Source organism: Corvus brachyrhynchos, unplaced genomic scaffold, assembly GCF_000691975.1.
Source record: "Corvus brachyrhynchos isolate BGI_N302 unplaced genomic scaffold, ASM69197v1 scaffold32, whole genome shotgun sequence".
Classification (NCBI taxonomy): domain Eukaryota; kingdom Metazoa; phylum Chordata; class Aves; order Passeriformes; family Corvidae; genus Corvus; species Corvus brachyrhynchos.
Genome location: NW_008237919.1, coordinates 9,715,937 through 9,740,279, shown reverse-complemented (window position 1 = coordinate 9,740,279; position 24,343 = coordinate 9,715,937). Strand labels below are relative to the sequence as shown.

The 24,343-nt window shown below is 37.5% G+C and overlaps 1 protein-coding gene across 1 annotated transcript in view; it reads right to left on the bottom strand.

The window, feature by feature from the left end:
* Positions 1 to 24,339, bottom strand: part of LEMD3 (LEM domain containing 3) — a gene marked incomplete at its 5' end in the record, with an annotated part of 40,696 nt that extends 16,357 nt beyond the window's left edge. The window contains 3 exons of the mRNA XM_017733091.1: positions 6,600 to 6,666; positions 9,053 to 9,090; positions 23,817 to 24,339. Of these exons, the coding sequence (XP_017588580.1) occupies positions 6,600 to 6,666; positions 9,053 to 9,090; positions 23,817 to 24,339 (628 nt within the window). The remainder of the gene's footprint in view (positions 1 to 6,599; positions 6,667 to 9,052; positions 9,091 to 23,816) is intronic.
* Between the last annotated feature and the right edge of the window lie 4 nt (positions 24,340 to 24,343).

The window sequence follows — 24,343 nt, the reverse complement described above, 5'->3', positions numbered from 1 at the left end:
TACCATCTCCTAGTGGTTTTGGAATGTGTGCAGAGGTAGCCAGGAAGTAAGACTTATATGCACAGTCAGTCCTCAGAGCAATGTGCCATCATCTCCCTGGTTTTCTTTGCTAAACTAAATGTACATGATTCATGCAACAAAAAAAAGTAGTCGAAGTAGTGACACTCATATCAACAGAAAGCCATACAGAAAAGGGAAAGGTCTAACACCAGTTTTTCATCTATCACTAGGCCATCATTTCTGAAGAACTGTCAGTAGTGGCAAGTCACTTTTTTTCCTGGTATTTCTTAAAAAAACCCCTAAATCTTGGCATCTGTAGCTATGCTTTTACTGTGCCAAAACAATAAAATAGGAAACAACAGACCCAGTCTTTCACTGGCTCAGGGTTATGCCTGCCTTACCTTCTTGAATCTATGCCAAGCTGTACTATTTCTAAAGCTATAGCAAGGCTAAGAAAACTTAAGATACTTGTGCTTATATAAAATGTCAACCTTCACTTACGTTGGAATATAATTTAAGAAGAGCACCATCAAGTATTAATTCCCTACATTTTTATTCAAAGGAATGTGAGCAAAAGTTAGGAAACACTAGCAGGTTATGGAGAAGCACCTTCATGCATCATTCATTTGGAGTTCCAAAGAAATACGTTCCTATGAAGCCAAAGTCTTCAGATTGCTGAAGTTTTGTTCAGTACACTTCAAGAGATTTAAGAGAATTTGGCCTTGCAAGCATATTAGCATAAAGGGATGCTGTTACTGTTGGGACATAGAGAAACAGAAACAGCATTTTTAAGAGTGTTCATATGCTAACTGGCCTAGAAGTGCTGCTGGAACTAAGCCCATGTGCATGCATGTATTTTCAATCAAGTGCTGAGCAGAAAACTTAAAGATGTCTCACTTGAAAATCAACATGCAACGTCTAAGACTTTCAAAGTGCCTGACTCTACTGTAAAAGCAAAACTAGACAGATCACTGCTGAAAATGGACACCACTTTCACAAAAACCCACTCTAATTTTAGAACTCAGCACCTGAATTGGAGTTACGGGCTTTTCTTGTATATAATTTAGGCAGACTTTCTTTTTGTACAGCATAAACTGTACAGCCTGTAAATTTACATGTGTAATCATCAGTGATTTCATGTTTCAAGATTAGCAGACTTGGAATAACTGTATCTCATACTCATACAGTCTCTGGTGTAAACATATTGTTTTAAATCTAGAACTGATGGAATAAATACAACAAACCCAAAACATATCTCTGTAAAAGCCATATGTACAATTTCCATCAGCTATTAAGTTGTACGATATAAGCAAGTCTAACAGGTATTCCTGCGTTTAAGCTTCTTCCTTTGTTTGGTAAGACTTGAAGTCTTTCTAGGGTCTTTTTTCAATACAGAGAAAGTATGTCAGTCATACTTTGAACAAAACAGCTTGTGAGAAAAGGGGGATGAGACCCTTCTGCTAATAAGCTTTTCTCTGGTTGTTTTTTTAATTATCTAGATAAGCAGAAAAGCCCATTTTTTAAATAAAGGAGAAAGAATAAAAAGGGTGAGGTTAATACACAGATAAGAAAACAAACCAAACACAAGCAGGAGACAGATCGTGAAAAACATGAATTTTTAAAAACAGGTTGCAGGATTCATGTTGGATTTTCTACCTTTTGAGACACAGCATTTACCTTTTACAACATGACAGAAGCTCCCTTAGATAGGGGACTACTCAATTACTTTAGTAGTTTTAATGCTAATCTTATTTGCCTTCTTCCAAGAATTACGTTTACACAGCATGCAGCCAGCACACTGACTTCACAGCTTCTGGTCTCATCTTCAGAAACCAGCTTCCTCTCAGTCCTGCTGCTGTAATTTTTTTCAAACTCTATTCCCTCTGAACAAGTTTAACTGTTAAAAATACCTTTGCTGCCCGGGATCCAACAATGTCTAAGGCCCATTAGTTCAAATTTCCCTCAAGCAATACTGGGGCAGGGGGAAGAGGAATAAAAACCACTTTCATCTTGTCTCCCACTCTCAAAAAAAGTAAGCTAATCAGAGTTACGGAGTTTCAGTCTTGTACAAAAAGCTATTGGAGACGCAGTTTCTCATTCCAACACATCTATTGCTGAGAACCATTTAACAGCTTTCTTCTGAGAAACTCATGAATTTGAAAGCTTGCAGAAAGTTAGGCATTTCACAAGTCAGACAACCTTCTGTTTTACTGCAACAGCAGGATATTCCTATATGCCATTTCAGTCACCGCGTTAGCTAATAGTGCAAATGAAGGCTTACTTTGAATAACTTTGGTGCAATCATTAACCACTTGGCCTGGAAACCCACTTTCCATAGACTGAGCCAAAAATGTTTCCCAACTGTTCCATTTGAGGCCCTATATTCAGGAATAAAACTGAAGCACAGGCAAAAAAAACTTTACACAAGTCTGCTGCAAGATACATCTGAGCTCTTTGCAAAAACTGTCCCCTGTTATAATGTCTGCTGCGAGCTTACAGAAAGCACAGATCTTCGTGCTTAACCTGTCCTTGGGCACCGATCACTGATTTCAAGTGCTATCAAAGAACCTTTCTATATGCTTTTGTAGGGAGGCAAAAAGTAGCACATCCCAGCAAGCATCATAAAACTACCCTTTAGCTTATGTTAGTGTCCTTGGCAAGCCATTTAAGAAGTCAAGTTATTCTAGAAGTACTACCAAAAGGCAACTAAAGCTTCAGTTCTAAAGAAGTATTTATTATGTCTCAACTGCTTCTAATACAGAAACCAAGTCAGATCTCCTTTTCCATGCAGGCTAGAATACTTAAAACTGACTTTCATTTACGCATTTAACTTGGGAGCTGCAGCATATACAGGCAACAGAAATATTCAAAACTTTGAAGTATTTGCTTTACACTGTAAATAATTTTCCCATTTGGTAGCAAAATACAGCAGAAATCTAGAATTTCAAGGAAGATGTGGATTTAGCACAGATCTCTATCTTATAGCTTGATGTGATATTAGACACCAATACAAACTGCAAGCAGTACACAAGACATTTGTTTAGTAGGTCTCGTGTTTTCAAGTTACTTGCAGCAGAACACTGAAGTGGGGAGCTCAAAAAAAGCAGAAGCAGACCAAGAGCAAGAGCAAGTAAGAATGCCCGATCTCCCAAAGGCAAATTCAACAGCTGAGAAACACTGCAGAACACCAGAACTTGCTAAATAGTTGTTCAATAACCGGTTGGAAACAGCACAGTATCAATTACCTGAAAAACCAAAGATTAAGGAGAGTGACAGAACAGAGAGCCTGTGACAGCCATCAGATACAGTAGCTGCCACTTGAAATTCATATTAAGTAACATTAGGTATTTTGCCAGGATTTTCTTCCAGCCATGGATTTATCAGTAAGCCTTATTACATATAAAAGCCTAATTCACCCCTGCATCTCAAGGACCTGTGAAAAGAAGGAAACTGTCTAAATCTGATAGACCGTCACACTGAAAAATGCCAAGCAAAAGAAACTGTTAACTAAAAAAACCCTTTATCTATAAGAAAGAGTCATGTCCATGGGTAGCTGGTTGCTTCTTGTGAATACAGTGGTTAGATTTATTCACTTTGCAAGTCTGGCTGAAAATGGATGTGATCTATTGAAGTCTCTCCATGAAAGACCAAGATATCCAGTAATTAACATACGCTGAAATAACTCTAATTTTAAAAAGCAGATATTTTGGTTTAGCAGAAAGTGTTCTGAAATATATACTGTCTAGAAAAAGTTGCTGTTTTGAAGAATGGCTAAACCATTCAAGACAAGAACACAGACACACAAGCTTCAACTCAAGGGAGAAGCATTATCTGCTCATCCAGTTCTGCGTTTCCTGTAAGGCAGACATTACTCACTGTAGGTTTGGCAGACTAATAATTCTGAGAACAGTGATGCATTAAAAGCAACCTGATTTTATACAGGATATTTAAATAATTTGACATCGTATCACAGCACCACAGTCCAGAATAGGTATCTACAGTTGGAACATGGTATATTAAGTCAAAATTAATAAACTGTTACTCTGACATTTTCTTCCTTCAAAAAACCTCATGTTCTACCTTCTAAAATAAAAGCCCCATCACTTGCTCTCCATTTGAAGTTGATAAGGCAAGAAACTGTATCAGAAAATATAATGTCTGTTTTATTAAACAGAGCTAGAAACCAAATTTTGAGGGGACCATCTTTATGGCAGTCAAGATGTTGAATAAAGCTTAACAGAACAGACTACTTCAAGTTTCCAGCCTGCCTTTTTAATATTAATAGTTATAACATGAACAAATGATTCATAGCCAAGTATGAAATGAGAGAAACTTTTCCAAGTATGTGACAGAGAGACCTGAAAAGCACCACTCTGAGTAAAACTATATTCCTTAACTTCTCTTTTGAAGTGGTGCACTGTGCACAAGATCAACACTCTTAAATCCTGCATCTCCCTTGCAGCGTTCTCTGTTTTATGCCTTTTAAACTGCTTCCAGATACTGCTCCAGGCCTACATCCATTTGGTATTCAAAAATGGATGGCAGACGTCTTCCTCTCATACCTTAAAAAACTTGGCATTGCGGAAAATTTCTGTCTAAATAAAGATTAGGTCCTTCTTCAGACTGTATGAAAGCTACTTTGCTGAGCAACCAGGTAATCTCACAATACAGCTCCAGTCTGGAGTACCACCTCACCAGAAGGGATAGTTATATTTTTTGAAAGGAAGCTTTTGAAGATCCTCCTGGCCAGAAATAGACTAATAGACTAATACATCTTTGAGACCTGGTGAAGCAAGCAGCTATCCTGGAGCATATAAATTCTTTCTCATAAGGCAGACAGGTAAATATTTGTATACATCTATGCGCACTGAAGTAAGCCCCAGCTAATAAAGAAAACCCCCTTTCTTTCACGGATGTAGAAATTAGGTGCAAACCTTTTCATCCATGCAAATACATTGTTTACTGTATGGCCCCTGGAGGGCCAGATGACACACTGAACAAACAGCAAACTGTTACAGTCTTCAAAAGACAGAGGGAAGCAGCGTGACAATGATCTAAGCAATGAAAAGCAACAATCACCTTGAGTGCTCAGCTATAGCATGGTCTATGTCAGAAGACAAAGACGATTAAGAAACTGGAGCATCTCTCTTATGAGGAAAGACTGAGGGAGCTGGACCTGTTTGGCCACAAGAAGAGACAACTGAGAAGGGACCTCATCAATGTCTGTAATTATCTGAAGGGAGGATGTCAAGATGATGGAGCTGGGCTCTTCTTGGTGGTACCCAGCAACAGGACAAGAGGCAATGGTCAGAGACTGACACATAGAAGTTCCACCTGAACACGAGGAAGAACTTCTTTACTGTGTGGGTGACCATGCACTGGAACAGATTGTCCAGAGAGCTTGTGGAATCTCCCTCACTGGAGATACTCAAGAACTGTCTGAATGCAATCCTGTGCAATATGCTGTGGGATTACCCTGTTTGAGCATGGAGGTTGGGCCAGATGACCCACTGCGGCCCCTTCCAACCTTGCCCATTCTGTGATTCGCCAATGCAAACAAACCAAAATGTGTGGGGTTTGTCCAAACACCTATTTTATTCACTGCAGACACTGTAAATACAGTGGAAACAAAATGTTTCTGCAGGAAGATAGGTTACTGTTGCAATTTAAAGAGTGTTACAGAGCTACTCAAATTTCTCACACATTTCCTATACAGACTTGACATGTTACGTTGTCAGCTTCGTATCTGACACAGAGTTGTTTCCACATTTTTTCATGTTTGACATAATAATGGAATAGCCTTCTTCGTAAAACTTGCTGATGCAAAACAAATAGTTGGCACAAAGACCAGTAAGACCTCCTAAACACATTATGGGTGAAATACGCAAGGATGATAAAAACAGCTTAATAGCCATGACACAGACTCAGCTGTAACTCTCATTCACCAGATGCCAAAGACATAATCACAGTCTTAACTTCACCATTTCCTGTGATGCGTAAGTACGTGTGCAGTTTAAAGCTGCATTCATTACGACTCTAGATAAAACCACCCTATTTTTTACTTTGAATATTCAATAATACTAGCCCTAAACACCAACTCTGACACATTACTATAAGCAGCACTTTTCATTACTATCTAACTCATATGCTTAAGCTGGACCATTTTGTCTAACAAGGCAATCTTGTTCAACCACTACTGTTTACTTTATTAGTAACCATCTTATCACTTGCAAAATATTTTGGTTTTCACCATAGTGAATTAATGACCTTTAAAAAATACACATAGTCCTCTTCATATATAGCAAATTTAATTTAAGCCTTTTAACAAAATCAGATTAATAAAGCATTAAGACACTGGATCAAAAAACACACAGGATCACAATATTCAAGAGCCTATCCCATTAATAAATATTGCAACAAAAGGTGCTACACTGGTGGAAAAAGACAGTGTAAGTGAACCAGAAACAGGATTTTGAGTTTCCCAAAATGGAACTCTAAATGGCTATCAGGGACCCAGTTGTTGCAAATCACTATCTGAGCATGGACTTTTTTTGTAGCTGTTGCCATAACACTACATCAAAATATTTTTTAAGTGTTACCTGCTACTTGTGCCAATTTATCATGAAGTGCATACAAGCTCTTCATCATGAGACTTATTTCACCTTCCTAGAATGAGAAAAACATATTTATATTAAAACAAGCACTAGTACAGATGTATTTTTTCCATTTATCCTCAAAATCTTCATATACCATGAGGAAAAAAACAGGGTTTACATATACAGGTAGAAAGCTGTAATGTCTCACACATCAATAATGATGCAGGCAATAGATTTTGAATCCAAGTATTCACTCCATTGAGTTTTCATATCTTGATTGAAGCTAAACTAGATTGCAACTTGGACTCTGACAGATCTGCCAGTAAAAACCAACAGACTCTCAGTAGTATGACTCTCAGTAGTATTTTGATACTACAGAGAGATTAGTGAAATGACTCAGAAGAAGAGTCTTTTGTTTGCGGTGGTTTTTGATAGCTACTAGGTAAAAATAAGTTTTATTTTTTATAAATGTGCAGTGACATTTCATACAAGCCATGCTAAAGTGCCATTTGGTCACATTCCAGCATAAAATTCAGAGGAAAGGAAGGTTTTTGTTGTCTACCTTCAAACTACAGTAATTTAATTTAAGAAACAAACAAACAAACCACTCCCACCAAACAAAAAGCCAAAACAAAGCATACCAGAAAGCTGTGGACTATCTTGTTGATACTTCCTACATCCGCCATAATACAAAAAGGCCTAATTCCCAAAACAAGCATGAATATAATTGCCACTTACAGAGGAGTTAAACTTATCAAGATATCGAGCAATTTTCTTTAAATATATCCAGGACCATTTTATAGTAGAAGGAATTACTCAAAATATAAAGACAACATGCAATTCCATACACATACAATTCCATACACTAAAGGGTATTCTGAAATGTTAAAGTTTTATCAAATGGCTAAGACTAGAGCCTTCATTCAAAAAAATACGCCAAAAAAAAAATTTTCCAGTTCGTGCACATGCTGATTATGGGCATTTTGAAAAACAACTAACTATATTAAGCATAATTCCTTGATGCACCAGGACTATTGACATAATTTTAAAATGTGAATAGTCCAAGTCTTTTCTGTAAAATTGCTACCAATTTCATTGATCAAACAATGGACAAATTATTTCCCATCAGCAATACCAATAATCACCAGCATCACCTCTCCCTATTTTGGTACTACAAAACCATTGCTGAGATTAAGTTGATGTAGCTGATACTCCTCAGAAAGCTAAACAATCTTATTAACTCATTTCCTGGCTGGAAAATACTGTGAATGGCAGAAGAGAAAAATCAGTCCTCCAGCACACACACACACACCACCAGCAGCACTTCAAGTTCCTCTTATTTGCCAGTAGACTTCACTGCGTATTAGACTACACTAATAGCTACACTTAGATGAATGTGTGAAATATTACTGTGACCATTTTTTTTTTCTAGTTAACAGTTGGATCACATTAAAAAAGGAACTGAACAGTATAATCTTTGTAGCTAACAAACAATCAAGCATGCAACAGTATTACTATGGAACAGTGTAGTAGAAACAGGAGAAAGTAACATACAGAATAGGTTCTCAGGCTGAGAGTGCACAAATTGCATTCCCTCTGCACTAGTGAAGTCATTTTGAAAGAATCCCCAGAATTTACCTCAAGAAATTTAATTTGTTCAAGACATTCAGAAACATTTTCTAGCCAAGGCCATCTGCTTAATACGCAATTATTCACTTTTCGAGAGTTCAATCCTAGACACAAAAAACCACCAATCCACCAAACAAAAAAACCAAATCCCAAACAGCAAACCAAAAATTGCCACCCCCAAATCCTCCACAATTATCTTGCAATACTTGCTTATATATGCCTAGCAAAAGCAGATCACTATGTTTACAATTCAAGTCAGAAGAGAGAACAACCTGAATGCATGCTGCACAACTAAGAATAACACAGACAGCTTCAATGGTGACATCTCAAAAATGGTTAGCCTGATATTTCAGACCAAAAAGTGAATATAGGAATAAGTAACAAAATGGAATCAAAGCAAAAAAGACATATTTTTAAATCCATTTTGAAGGACTTTAACCCTTGCTCTTTTATAGCACTAAATAAGATCCTGGGGTTTCACGTCAATCATCTCTTACCAGCTGTGCTTTCAAGGTTGAGAAGTCAAATGGTAACAGTAAGTAAAAAACTGCTAAACTTAGTCTCAAAATTTACAACACTTTTTTTCTTTTTACAACACAAATGATATACTATTTTCATTGTGTATGAAGAAACCAACATGCCTCAGCCAAATCTTGTAATCCTATTTATATTGCCCAAGATGAAAAAAAAAATTAAAACATCAGTTACAAGAAGTGCATTTACTTCCTGCCAATTATACTAAAACTACATCCTTCTGAACACATCTAGATTGTTTTTATACAATCATGTGACAGATTAAAATCTCAATGTTAAGTGCTTTTACTTACTTGTATTTTTTGGAGTTCTTCACTAAAGGGATCCTTGACTGTCAAAAAAAAAAAAAAAAAAAATTTAATTCACTCCAGGTTCTGCAAATACTAAAAAAGTATACCAACATTGCAGCTTTATGACAACACTGTAATAGTTAGATAAAAACAAGGTCCATAATAAGACAAATAACAAAGAGACATCTATTAACCTTTGCCCTAACTCTGCATTTATTAATGCAGTACAGTAGCATTTAGGTTAAAGCAGAATTTTATATGTCAACAAATTTCACAGCTATTTGCCGAACTCTTAATAACTCAATTGCATTGAAATAATTTGAAGGTTTTACATTTTAGCGGACAGCTTAAAAAAGGAAAATCACTTTTTTACTAACCACTAATACATACAACAAAGCTCTACAACTCAGCATTTTCTTTTAACAAGAGTGAGACGACACACTGAGGGCTCATGCACTCCCATGCATATAGGTATCCACAACACATCAAGAGCTGCCCATCCAAGAGTAGACTGATGGACAATATCTTGATTTCTGAAACACAACCATGCTTAAACGGATCAGTTAATTTAGTTATAAATGGAAAATATAAGAGAAATATAAAGGTTGACATATTAGATCAAATTCATGGCAAGATTTCTCATTTAGGAGAAATGGAGGATACAAAAGAAACTAAGGACCAACTTATAAAACAGGGTCTCCAACCTTAGTCAAGTGTAAGTGAATAGGGATAAGAAACAACAACAAAAATTATTTTGTAAGAAAAAAATTAATTATTTGTAAAAGAATGTGATTTTTTTTAACCGCATGAACTTCAGTAGCATTCTTGTCAGCAAATGTTCATCTGCTTCACCTTAGTTTTGAAAGGAAGTTTGAAGTAGGAAGATTACCATTTTTTTGCTCCTACATGTAGCAATGGTAAGGTTCACATTCCTATGGTTACAACCAACAAATGATGTATAAAGCAGCAGGACAGTGAAAATGCTTTCGGAATGAAGACAGCTTGAATCTCTGTAACTTTGCAAACAAGTTTATCCATGTGCCTGAGCTCAGAAAAGAATTAAGCATGTTACCTACCCAATAAGCCCTTCAGCTTCTTCTGATACAGTATATGGAAAAAAAAACCCTAACCAAACCAAAACCACCCAAGGACTGGTTTTCACATACATCCAAATACTTGATTCAGATGTAAGATTAACTAAAGTTCATAGAAGCAGATGTTGAAGACTCTTGCAAACCAAGCCCTACAGCACTTCTTGATTTCACTCTATAGGTCCAAATTTGCAGATGTTGCCTACTGGATTATCAAGCTACCAACTTTAAAAAGTCTTATGTATTTCATTCATTAACTCAATAAAACATGCCCAGTACACTAAACTTTCAATCTCAATAGCCTAAAATAGGATGAGAAACACCAGGTTGATCGTTAAGTTATCCAGACAAGGATAATTATGGACTCCAAGGTCAATCTCATTAAGCATACATGAAATCTTGATTCAGTAGTGGTCTTTGATTGGAAAGGGGGTGCAAACACGAGACAGAAGAGTGCATAGATTTCATATTTTATGTCATGACTAACATATTTTAGCACTGATGAAAGTCATGAAACAAACACATATGCAACATTTCCGTGCCTGCAAAGATGCAAACTGCGAACTGTCACCTGAAACTCTAGATATGCTAGGGCAGTCCAGCAATTAAGTGGAGGCCATGGTGGTGGTTAGACTTTTCCAGCATCACAATCCCAGTGTAAAATCAATCTCGCATTTGGGCAACTTCATATTTACATAAATATTAACACCTTGAATTTATGAAGCAAGCCAGATGATGTGTCAATGTTTGCCTCTCCTTCACAAATACATACTGGTTACCGTGACCAAGAATATTGACCACCTCTTCAAAATTACTTATCACAAAAATTTAACAATCTTTGTAATTCCTTATTTTAACTCACACTATAGGATTTCCATTAAATCCCTCTGAAGTTAGTGATTTTAGGGCAAGTTAACCAATAACTGAAGTACATTTTATGTATGATACTATTTAGTTTAGGATGACTGATGCCTTAAGAGGCAAGTATGCTAAATGCAACTGCTGCAATTTATCAGCTGCATATGCAATTACAACTGTTAATCAATCTGCACTTATTTACCACATAACCTCAATTCACTTGAGTTAATAAGGCCACTCCTTAACTTCTTCAGTAATTCCTCTTCTGAATCCACCCTTTTTTTCTTTTGTCCAGAACCTAAGCTCTTACCAAATCCTCCCATGTGCTCCAGTCACAGATGTAAAGTTTTCACCTACTCCAACATGTCTAAGCTATTTCAAAATATTACATCAGCATTCTTGGTTCAAAAGCTTTCTTGACAGTTCTTAGAATATGTAACTATATTTGAAAGAGTGGTAAATTCGCATTCTACCAAACTAAACATTAAATTAAGAACTAATTACTAATATAAGATTTTTATCTGAACATATACTTCCAAGGCTCCTCCTCAAAAAGGGTTTGAGACCTCTATGATGCAACAATTGCCAGCTTTGAAAACAGTCCTTCTATCAAGCTCACATTCTAATGGGGTTCAAAGAACAAATTATCATCTACTTATACTACAAAGGTAAAACATGTATCCTTGTATCAGAGGAGAGAGGGAGTAAAAAGACTATTCAGCCCTTCCATAATATTCATGCCTTCACTTCATTCATTAGTCTTCCAAATTTGAGTCCTCTTTCTCCGTACTATAAAAGCCACCTCTGAACCTTCCGGCAGCTCTATGTTCCTCTTAACATTTTTAAGGAAACATTTTTAACAGAACCATTGTAATGCCATAATCTATTTCTGAATGTACAGATAATTTGATGTTATAGATGAAAAAGCAAAATTCCAACGCAACTTTAAGGAGCTGTAAAGCTGCAGCTGCAGAAACGAGAATGACCCCAATTAACCCATCAGCACCTTGTTTGTGATGACACAAAGCATCAAGTACCATTCACCCAAAGCATTCAGAGACTTCGCACTACAACATACACTTCCAAGTTAGCAGCTTCTGCAGAAGCAAGAATGTTCCTCCCTGCAAAGTACTTTTCTCCTCCTCATCCACCATGCCACAAGCAGACTAACCCCAAAACAGAAGTAGTAATATTTCCAAAATCTGCCTTGCAAAGGTGTGTTCAGTAAGCAGATAACCTAATGCTTTCTATTAGATTCTTTTTCTTCTTAAAACAAATACATTAGCTGGATAATGTGCTGCTACCACACAATATTAGAAGCACTGCTATCAGAAATGGGCCTTTAGCCCAGCCCTTTTCTGCATGACCTCAGAAACAAATTTTCAATAATTTTACAACCCAAGTATTTTCAACGTCAGCTAACAGATCTGTAACTTTTTCTAAGTCTGGGATCAAGGTCTGACTTCACCCAGTGACACACCATGTATCTGTAAAGAGTAATTCCAAAACATTGCCTCTCAGAACTCCTAAAACTTAAAATGCCAGAAAAACAGCGAACAAGTTATTGCAGGAAATGTTATTCCAGAGCTCCATATTTCAAACTTCTTAAATAAAATAATCCTGCCTTTATTTTCCTCTCTGCAATTATTTAATGCTCAAAACAGACAAGCAGTTTTGCATGATCTTCCATCTCCATATTGCTCCAATTCAGGTAGAAACCACTTCCAACCAGTAGGTTAAATCTCTCTGCTTTTATACTAAGACACCAAATCATACAGCAATTCCTTCATTACAGATCACCTTTGTGTGCTTTGGAAATGGTTTTTGTCTTTTGAAATGAGTACCCCATTATAGTCGGAATAGTCCTTGGCCCTGTACATTTTGAAGAGCAGCATAATGTGCCACAAGGATTAGTGAATTCTACAAACCGCTGAATCTTTCCTTAATATCTAGTCACTTTTTCAACTGGTACAGTTTAAAGCACTTTTATTGATAATTTTTTCCCCGATGTAATTTTAATTCATTCTGTAAGTGATATAACGATTGACAACATAACCAACAACTTCACGTTGGTTACTTTTTTTGACAAAGCCCTCCTCCAAAAGAAGTAAAATAATCATATTTGTGATATACACTTCAAACGCATTTTCTATCAGCCCTGAAAATAAAAGTCTTCATTATTTTAGGTAAAAGGGTATGATATACCAGAATTTCTCTTTGGAGTTTTTCACTGCTTTTTAAAAAAAAAAAAAAAAGCCCAACAAATCACAACAAAATAACCCTCTCCTTTGTTTAGCTGTATCAAAGGTTCCAATCTACTCCTGCCTATTTAAACACTGGTTAGAATAGATCTGAATGTTGAAAGATGCTCCCGTGAATCATGCCAATTTCATCCATATTTAAGAAGAGACAAATGTATTGGGAAAGCTTCTCATCAGATTATTCAGTTTCATTTGAATAATAACATTATTTTCATTCTGGTACTTGTATTACTGATCAAAAACCTAGAAATTATAAAAGCTGTCAGTTCTTAAGATTATTCAAGGAAATATTTTATAGTAACATAACTTGCACATGTGCTCTTTTGCACTATATTGCAAAATACAGAAGAAACAGCTGTCTCTGTTCAATTAGGGAGAATGGATCAAAAGTGCACTTGCCATGCATTGTAAAAATTAGATTAAAATCACATTCCTTGCACACACATACACACAGTATTCATTACAGGCTAGTGTGTATACAAAGGAAATAAAAAACCCACCACACTAAAACTGCTCTTACAAGCAGTTGCAAAACATTACCAGGAGAAACATTAGACTTCAGACACATACCAGCATTTTACAATGGGTAGAGTATCAGAATAGGCTTCCGAAATAGCTCTTCTGCCTTCTTCTGCACCCCTCCCAAGTATTTTAGCTCCTTACATTTTAAAAGGTCAAAAAATACCCACCACTTCAACAAATGAACACAAATTTTAAAAAAGGGGAAACTCCACCTTGAAAGCATGGCAACACAACATGTTTTATGTTTAACTAGGAAGTGTTCTGCTTTCCTCAAACTCCAAAGTTCAAGATGGAAAGCAAGCTAATAAAGCAAGTGTTATTGAAATACAGGTTTAAAAATCAATGGGAAGCTGCAATTAAATACTGAATCGTCACTCTGCCAAGGGGCCCAGTCTTGATAAAAAGATCCTGTGATCTCGTACAAGCAGTAAGGATTTCTGTCTTGAAGAGTCTCCAACATAAAAACACCCAGTCATAACCTCTTCTTCCAGACAGACTTCAGTTACAAAGTATTAGTAATAGTATGAACAGTTTACAATATCCAAAGGTAACACTTGAAGGGAGAACACTGACAAGAAAACTCTTGAAAGGCTATCGATCATAAGCCCAAAGTCAAGATACGAAATAGGACATTTTCATTTTCAAAACTGGGGTTCTGCTGTGCCTCTGTCATCTTAACCATTCAGCACACATTAGTCTATCAGTGCTTGCTGCACTAAGAGCAGCAGCACTGCTGAACAACATGATATTTACAAAGCCTAAAAACAACAGTAGAACTCTGAAAATAGGTGCTCTGTGCAGGACATACAGAGGTAGTTGCTAGCAGGTCTCTTGGCATGACAAAGATGAGCTTCCACTGAGGAAGCAGCAGTCAGTTTACCACAAGTATCCATATTAGTTAAAGAGAAGAAGGAAAACTGCTCACAACGTACTGTAAAAGTTTGCAGAGCTCAAAATCAGGATAAGCTCAGCAGTAATACACAACATACCACCACTTGACTGGACATGCATAACAGCAGGCAATATTGAGTTACTTCCATTTTTACTTCACTGGACTAAGACTCTGAAGAACTGGCTAACCTTCCAGGCTGTCTACCATAGCAAATGCATTTGTTTGATGATTTGTTTGATTCATCTACCTGGTTCAAACAAAAACTATCTGAAGAGAACAACTGGACTAACACACCATTATCCTTTACTCAGCTGAAGAGTCTGCTTGAACTAAGACTGAACTTGAACTAATGTTATCATAATTGTTTATTAATTAAATAGGCTACACCTATTAGTTAAAAGGTTACACTATCAGTTTGTGGATTAAGGTGATGAATCTTCTAGCAGTACTGTGTGCACTTCTGACCCTGGTGGATCTAGAGAAAAAACCCAAGAAAAACCAAAACCTTTCTTGGCAAGAAACTCACCTGCCATGCAGAAACAGGAAAAAAAGAAGACAGAAAGGAAGTACAAGTGACTCTTACCAAGATATCAAACACTAGGAACAACAGAACCATACCACACCTTTGGTACACGAGAACTCCGTACTATGTAGGTCACTATATGGTATCACAAAGCTCAGTGCTTGAACTATGAAAAGAAAGTTTACAGAACAAGATCCTAACTCTCTTTCCTCAAACCACGTACCTTATGCTTAAGGGAGCCGGCCATATAGTTAGTCTGACACCAAGGCTTGTGGAAGCAGCTTGGTACATTCCGCTCTTCTGAATGGCAAAGGATATCACATACTAACTCATTCCCTTACAGAAAGGATAGGCAGACCCTATTTGGCCTCAGGTCCTCAATCACCAGGACAGCTCCTTGCCAGGGCTGCTACTTTCATGTCAGTTCCCTCCAGTTTGCTCTCCCTCCAAAGGAACGGCTTTAATACCACGCATCCTATATAGTAGAATAAAACAAGTCTGGATTTAACATCTCATGGTTTTCCTCCCCCCTCTACTTCATGTGCATTTGTACTCAACCTGCACATTTTTGTTACTAGTTCAATAAGCAGAACCTTTAGCTGAAGGTCAAAAGAAAAAAAGTGTTTAAAGTTATAATTTAAAAAATATTGTACATTGTACAATTATAAAGTATGCCAACACATCCATGCTCAATGTAAACAACATAAATACAGTCTACAGTGTTTCTGAAGGGAATACCCCCTCTGATGGAAATAAAACTTATCAGGCATTGATCATAATATACCTAGAATCACCAAATCAAACTGTGCATATATACCTGCCCATTCTGAATGGGTTAGGATTAGCGAGTCAGCGAGTAAGTCAGCTCACAGGAGTACTCCAAAGATGGGTATTTCCACTCCTAGTTCAAAGGACACTGTAGAGACAGTACAGCCGTATAGCTCTCTTAGATGTTCTCAACACTCCCTTCTTAGTTTTTTTCTGAGTTTAGATCAAAATGAACATGCATTTATTATTATATGCAAAATACAAAGTACCTAAGCACGAACATATCCTTTACAGACAGCTCAGATTCCCTATTTCCCATAGTGACTTACAAACACTTTTATCCACACCTGCTTTTACATAAGCAGATGTAAAAGCGTAAGTACTTCTCATGCTTACAGATAAGAGAAACAAAACCCAAAAATAAATAATGAGACTAGTTCCTTCTCCAGAAGGAAATCTGCATCTCTGCTCTGATTTTCTCAGCTAGGAAAAGTCTCCCTAGGACAGTATAAAATTCCTTTCACATACATACCCCCAAAAAACCCCAGAACCAACCAAATAAAAAACACCTTTTCAGCTTTTTCTTGAAATACACTATGCCTTTCTTCTCCCCAAACTTTCTTGGGTCATACATTGGGGGCACACCAATACAGAAACAGACTAGGTTGAACCTAATATGATACTCTCCTTCGCAAGATACCACCAAGGAATTTCATAAATAATTTTCTCTTATTTACAAAACAACAGTAAACTATTTCCAAGGTATTTGCAAGGAAAAACAGTACAAGCAACACTGCCAGACTGGCGTTTCCCCATAATTAGGTTTGAACTGTGGATTTCCACAGCCTGTGAAAATGCCTCTCAAGCGTTTGTCACACATGCACCACCCAGTCTGTCACTCAACAAAATCCTCTTTGGTAGTCTAAGGCATGACACCTGCAAAAGAACAAAAGCCACTCAACTTTAGATACAGCCAGAGATGAATAGAAATTCATTAACAGATAACGTTATACCATTTCCCAGAAAATATACTGGGAATTAAAAAAACCAACAAACACCAACCCGCCTCACAACAAACCCAAGCATTATTTCAGGCAACAGTAACAAGACAAACAAAACAAAAAACCCGGAACAAAAAAGTAATCACATATCTACCTTCTGAGATACGAAACCCATCCTTGACAGTAAATGTTCCATTGCTCAATATCTACTGACAGGTTTCAGTAGATAGTTCAATAGCTAGATTAGTTAGTTCTATATATAGATTAGTTCTATAGCTAGACTTCTGTTCTCTATGACCAGCAACATCCACATATTCTGATAAAAATGTGTTTGATGAAGTTGTGAGATATGGGGTATGTGGGATATGAGGGGCTTGCACTGTGCAGGCTGATGACCCTGAACAAACCCTGGGATAAGTACTATTGAATGAAGTGCTGTGGGACGTTTTATTGCACAATTACATATCGAGATGGTGAGTATTGTGGGGACAGATGGTTAACGTAAGGGGCTTTGATATGCAGCCTATTGAAAATATCCTAAAGCTAACAAAAACAGTTACAAAATTAACGAACAGTCACAAAATTAACGAACAGTCTGAGGTTTCTCCAACGCAGAGATTTACCTGACCAAAGAAACACTTTTCTGTGGACAAAAGTAAAATTAAGGTCTAGATGTGGCCTTAAAATCTAGTGTTAGGAAAAACATTACACTTATCCACCTCGTGCCCAGCAGTCCTCTTGTGATAAAGTTTTGTTCAGTCAACAACCAGAAAGGACAGGCTGATGCTGCATTTACCCAAGACACTGGGAGTCCAAGTACAAATGTTTCTTGTAGTTTTTCAAAAAATAGAAGGTTAAGGGGATGTGACCATGTATTAAGCAAATAAAGTAAATAAAGGCAGTATGAAGGAAGTCTTAGTATTATATGAAACAATTATTCTGTAACAAGCCATCTTTAAACTTACGTTTAAGTAAACGGCCTTCTCTGAGACAAAGTAGCCAAGTTGTTCTACAATCCCTCATTTATGAAGACCCATTTCTTACTTATCTGACAGAGCATCACTAAAATTCAATGGACCTTAGAGACTACTTACTAAGTTGTAGTGTCTCTTAATTCAACGTCAGATCACTCTTTTTAAGCCCCTACTCTTCTCCCCACATTAAACAGCCTTTTGTATCAATTCAGTCTGTCACTCAGAGGTCATTTAAAGCTGCTGAAGGAATTAGAGACTCTAATTAGGCAGCGTTACTCAAGATACCTTGATGTTACAATATGACCCTCAGTAAACAGAAAATTTGATCCTTTCCTCTGCAAAAAGAATTCACCTCTGCAAAAAGCCAACCATAACAGTTGCACATCTCCTGCAGCAAGCTATGCCCAACAGGCACCACATTTGCCTGTTTCACAGTTAACATACACCTACTCTCACACTCCACAGCAGAATGTAAACACAAGCAGAACAGAGAAACAGCACTAAATAACATTGTGGGAAGTACAGCACAGCAGGACTCAACACTGGACACCATAAGCTCAAGCAAGCCTTCTAACACAGAAGGAACCTACATGAGATCAGCTTTAAGATGTGCAGTGGTTCTTCAATTTACCCCTGCACCCATCAGTATGCTTCTTTCCATCAGTACCACTGCCCCTTTTGACAAGCTTTTCTCTATCAGAAAGGACAGAAGCTACCAAGGTTACTTTGAGCAAGACCTGAGCTACACCATGTCCTGATTTATCATAATCACAGCAAAGGCACTGCCACCTTCTTCCACACATCTAGACCTACCAGGAGAAACAGAAGGAGCCAAGAACAGTCAAGACAAGGATAGAACTAATGAAGTTCTCAGCAAACACTGGAGTCTCCCAAAAAGTCTTATCTTTTCAATATACCTTGATTTCACAGTCCATTAACCAGTAAACTTATTCCCCTCAACCTAACACAAATCACACCAGGCAACTAATTTTAGCAGAAAATACAAATACTCACAAGAACGATAAAGGTGAAAGGAATATATGTCGCAGGATTACAACACTCCGTGATTCTCCACAGCATTGGAATAGCACTTTCATCAAGAAAAAAAACCCCACTGTACTTGCTTAATTTACTTGCCTAAGCTTTTTTGTGAAGTGACCAAACAACTTTCTCAAACAGCAGTTCTGGCCTGTTCAAATGTTCTTACTATTTCTGAGCATAAGTCTAGAAGCATGACAGGGATCAGAGTTCACTACAACTCTACAACTCCTGCCAGCTTAGCTGGGTAAGCAGTCAAGCTAAAGTTTGCAACCTACTACTTTCAGATGAAACACAGATGTCAAAATGATTTAGAAATACAACTGTTTCCCAGAGATAGGAGGACTTTCTTTTATATCACCTAGTTTAGAAACTTGCTAACTAGGATTTAAAGCAATATACAGAAAGTGAAACAGCTATATGCTAGTATTTCAATAGAAGATGTTACAGTGTCAAATACAAGTCAGGGAATCCCTTGAAAGCACAAGCAACGTTAATAGGCACACAACACAGGAACTCTTCAAATCTTTTACTTTTTCTCCCTCCCTTTATCTCCTCTTCTATAAATACTTCTTACCCACAACTAATTTTCTTCCATTAAAGGCAACACTGTCAAGAATATAGACTCATCTGAGAAGCTGATCTTAGAAGGCAAGTAAATTTGTAAGTTATCTGTGAAATACCACAGCACTTCAATAGTAATTTGCAGGCCTGTGAGCATAACAGTAATCATCTTGTCTTTTATACAGCAAATCTAACTTCTTAGCAATTAAATTCCCTGCATAAAATTCCACAGAAGTTGTAACACCTGAGAGATTTAGAAGTCAAGGAACAACAATAGAACTGAATGAAACTCTTAGAATTGTGATTTGCATAAGCTTACACTTGCAATATACATAACTGCTAAGTCTCCCTGAACTAACATTTCAAAAACACAAGTTGTAGCAAACATAGCAAGGATTATCCTCCTAGCAATTGTTTTGTAACAAACTTCATAGAAAGACCAAAATTACTAGCAACAGATGTCACTTTTAAAAGCCTCTCCTAGCAAGAAAATAAGATTTTAAACAAGACCTACCTGAAAGTTTCAAAATTAGTTTGTTGTTGTGGTGGTTTTGTTCTGTTTTTTTCTTTTGTCACACCAGCTGCTTCCCAAACAAAGTACTGGAGCAGAAATGGTAAAAGTAACTTACACACAACCTGTTTCGGATTACTGACTTCAACAGCATCTGTACTAGTGCCCACATTTTTCAGAAAAGTAAACCAGACCTGAAACAACATCAACTGATCTGGTACAGTTATCAACTTTTCATTAAAAGTAACTTTAGAATTAACTTTCAGGAACACCCACTTGAGATGCTCAGAGTAACATCACAAAACCACAGAAGTTGGAAGAGATACCCAACTCTTCAGGGGTTCAAGAACCCTAGGAAAGTAGACTAAAGTATACCATTTTCCTGACAAAATACTGTGCTGGTTTGGCAAGAAGTTGATTCAATTCCATGGTATTTTGAAGGCAGGTGCAAATAAAACATGCTTTACAGCCAGAGCAAAATGAATGAGGTTACCAGCAACAAGCCCAAACTGATCTTTTCCACATACGGCACTGTCAGAGCTAGCAAGCACAGCATGCACTTATGCATTAGTTGGTCTTTTATGCGAGCTTCAAGAGCAGTTTATTTCAACGGGTTTAAGAAAAACCCCACAGACATTTATCTATATTTTAGACAGCAAAATGCATAAAAACCTTACTTCAAGTGACCTTTATAGCTTAGCTACAGAAGAAATAGCCCAGTTCTGATTTGTCTTTGAACATTTTATACTACATGTGGAAAAACTAAAGCACTTCATAGCTATTTCAGAGCTCTGAATAAGAAATCATTTGAACACTAGGCACAGTGTTAAGTGACAAGTCTCTTCTGAAATTCTCTGCTCACCCCTTCTCATTTATATTACTACACCTGGCCTAAATTCAACTCCAACACCTGGTTTTAAGCTTCCCTCTCATTACACACACCTCCTCTGTTCTTAGATTACAGACTGACAAATACTTAAGTGTTGATACTGAGTATACTTCGTGATTAATATTTTTCAATGTCACAAACATACTATCACTTTATTTTGATTGCATTTAATTTTAGGCAATTAACTATTAAGAAAACCAGCATTTAAGCTCACTGTGCATAAATCCCTGCAAATTTAAAATAAGAAGTCACCAAATATACAAATAACTGCCTTTATTGCTTTATCACAGTAAGCATGATAATTACAGAGATGCATATATTGCAACTCCTCTGAACCCTAAACTCTTTACAAGGATTCAAGTTTAAAATAACTGATTTTTTTCCACAATCACTCTCACCCAACAGAATCTTACCTACAACCATCTAAAAGACAGAATAATCTCAATATCCACCTAAATGAAATGGTTGGTTTTGAGATACGTTATTATTTTTAATAAAGTATGAATCAGTTCTGCTTCTATAAAGAAAACAGACAGTACACCCATATAAGCATAAGAATCAAAGGACACACTTGGATGATGTTTAAGCTTAGGAAGCATGTAATAGAAGACAGGGTTCTCCCCCTTTTCAGTAAAAATCTTTATTAGCCTGTCTTGTCTGTTCTCGCCTGTTCTACAGACTCACCATATTTTTGTCCCATATGCTGATTTGAGAAGAATTTAGTAAGCACATGCTAAACATATGGACAAGGTAATTCCCTGCTCATTCCCACATTACTGAAAAGAAGCGGCCTGCTCATCTCCCTATCAAAGGAGGTAGCCACAAAAACCTGCTGTTTGCTTCTTCCAAAGGACACCATTCCCCCTGTTCCCATTTGTTATGTTGCAGCAAAGCCTGGGGCCGTGAGGAAGTAGGACAGATGAAATATGAGTGCCATTGCCAGAACAATTCTTCAGGAAACCCACTTTCAAGAGTTCCACTGAAAAGAAAGCAAGAACACGCCAAGAACTGGTTTACTGGAACTACCAAGCAACACTGGGCTACCAGAGCACTGACTGGGCAGCCTAACCTAAGCAAGGTCCTCTAAGAAGAGAACAATTTTTCCTAGCAGTTCCAGCTGGGTTAACTTTTTAAGAGCAATATACCCAACACAATCAACCCACACGCTCTATACAGGAAAGTTCACACATTCAAAACCAATTTTCTTTCAATATAAAAAAAAAAAATCCACTCTGAACTTTAAGAACTATTGCTATCTGCATTGCTGAAACAGTCATCTTTTATCAAACAGGATGACAAGCCAGTTTTAACTCAACCACTGAATTCAGCAGTTTACCCCAGTATGCCAACAGATCTTCTCCCATTAAAATCATCATATTTCAAGACTAAAAGAAGTATATAGTACATGTCAGTATAATAATACAGCTTATCCATACATAAGAAAATGTAGGCATGTCTCTAGCAGTTATGGACAGAAGTTAACCAGAGTATGAGCAGTCTCAACAGTCACACTATACTGTATCTAATTATAGCCCACCTGTGCATGTTCACAGCATTCCCAAAAAACGAGACTGAACAGTACTTAAGAGCCACGTGGACCATTGCAACGAAACCATCGCAAATCCCCAAGTCCTTGCTGCTGCTGTCCTTCCTAAACACCAAATGTTTTACTCACCCCCCCCTCCGCCAAAGAGTGCAAAACAGAATTAAGAACTATTCTGCTACCCTGATGTAATGAACAACGTTCAAAAGGGAATAGAAAAAAAGCCAGCCCACACTGCTACTTCTGCCCTATGACATCTAGCAGATCCCAAGATAACAGTCGGATCGCTCCTTACATGGCACTGTATACATGCCCACAAATGAGTATATAAATCCTCTACTCTCTATACAAAGAAATGTACACACCCCACACTCCATCAATCATTTCAAGAAAAAATGCAAGTTGCCAAGAACCTTCTAATGCTCTTACATCCCAAAACCAGTTTTTTGCATAATTTCTCACCAGGAGCAATGAAAAATCAAGACAGCAATGGCATGGTTTTTCTTTCTGATGTTAGAGTCTCCACTGTCCATTTCAGAACAGCCAAGCATTGAATTAGCATGAATCACCACCCTTAGGTGGTACATTTCCATTTTTGTACGCTTCATGAATAGAAAATGGTAGTTTTTAAATCCATTCCAAGAAGTTACTTTCACATATAAAAGAAGTTCCCAAATAATTCAAGATTTTAAAAAAATGAATGCTCTGAAATTCAGACTAAAGCACAGCAGTGTTTCATGTATAAACGTTATTCTCAACTAAATTTAGAAGAAAGTATTTATTAGAAAACAATACACAATAGGTCAAGCATTCACTGCCCAAAGTCTGTCATAGTGTGTAACATCATCTCAGCCTAGGATCCTTTTCAGCCCTCAACACATATGAATGAAAACAACTTGCTTTATTACCAAACAACTACGGTCAAATCTTAGTCCTGCATGAATCCCAGGTATCTAAACGTGCATGCTTACTCCTGTGAGGTTAACATAAAGCCTTATCTCGTCAATCTCTATTAACCATACTCCTGCTATACTGAACAAAATCCATAGAACTGCTTTGGGAAGAAAACGTGCTAGAAAACAAGGTATCAGCAGATAGCAGGGAATGCTGGGATTTAAGTTTATCCTCAAATGTCTTGCAAGCTTATTACACCAGCTTGCAAAGCACATACATAAGGAAAGACAAATTCTCTGGGCACCATCGTCTAAAGAGAGATTATTCTAAGGTGGAACCCAGAACTGCTCAGTAAGCGATGTCTGGGAATGCAAAGGCGTATTAACAGTTGTTACATCCAGTTGCAGAAACTGCTCTTACCCTTCACCTAATACTTACTGTTGGCTCCCACATCCTCAGCTACTCCAGAACCTCTCATTCTCAGGTATGTGAATCCCAGTATCAGAAAGAACAAGCATGCAGCAGTTAAGAGGAACATGGACAGGTAATGTGCACTGAAGCCTCCAGTGGTGGATACCTCCTCTCTTTTGAACTGTTGGAGAAGCTCCTCCTCGGGCTCAGAGAGATTCTTCTTGTAGGTGTTTTTCAGGTAGGTATGATTTGAACCCGTATGATTGGAGTGGTTGAGTCTAAGGGAGGAGGTGGTTCCACCCGGGGGAAGGCTATTAGTAGATGAATAGATCCTGGATTCAACATTACAGCTACCAGGAGCACCGCTGAGAACATGATTATTGGTCGCTTTCCTAATGGTGCCTGGAGGGTCAGTGACTTTGCCGCTGTCCACGTCCGTGAGCGGTGGTGGCAGCAACAATACTGATGGGGATTTCTTGGACAGGCCAATGCGGTATCTGGGGCTGGGAGGACTAGAGTCCAGATTTTCACATCCTCCTCCTCCTCTTCCCCCC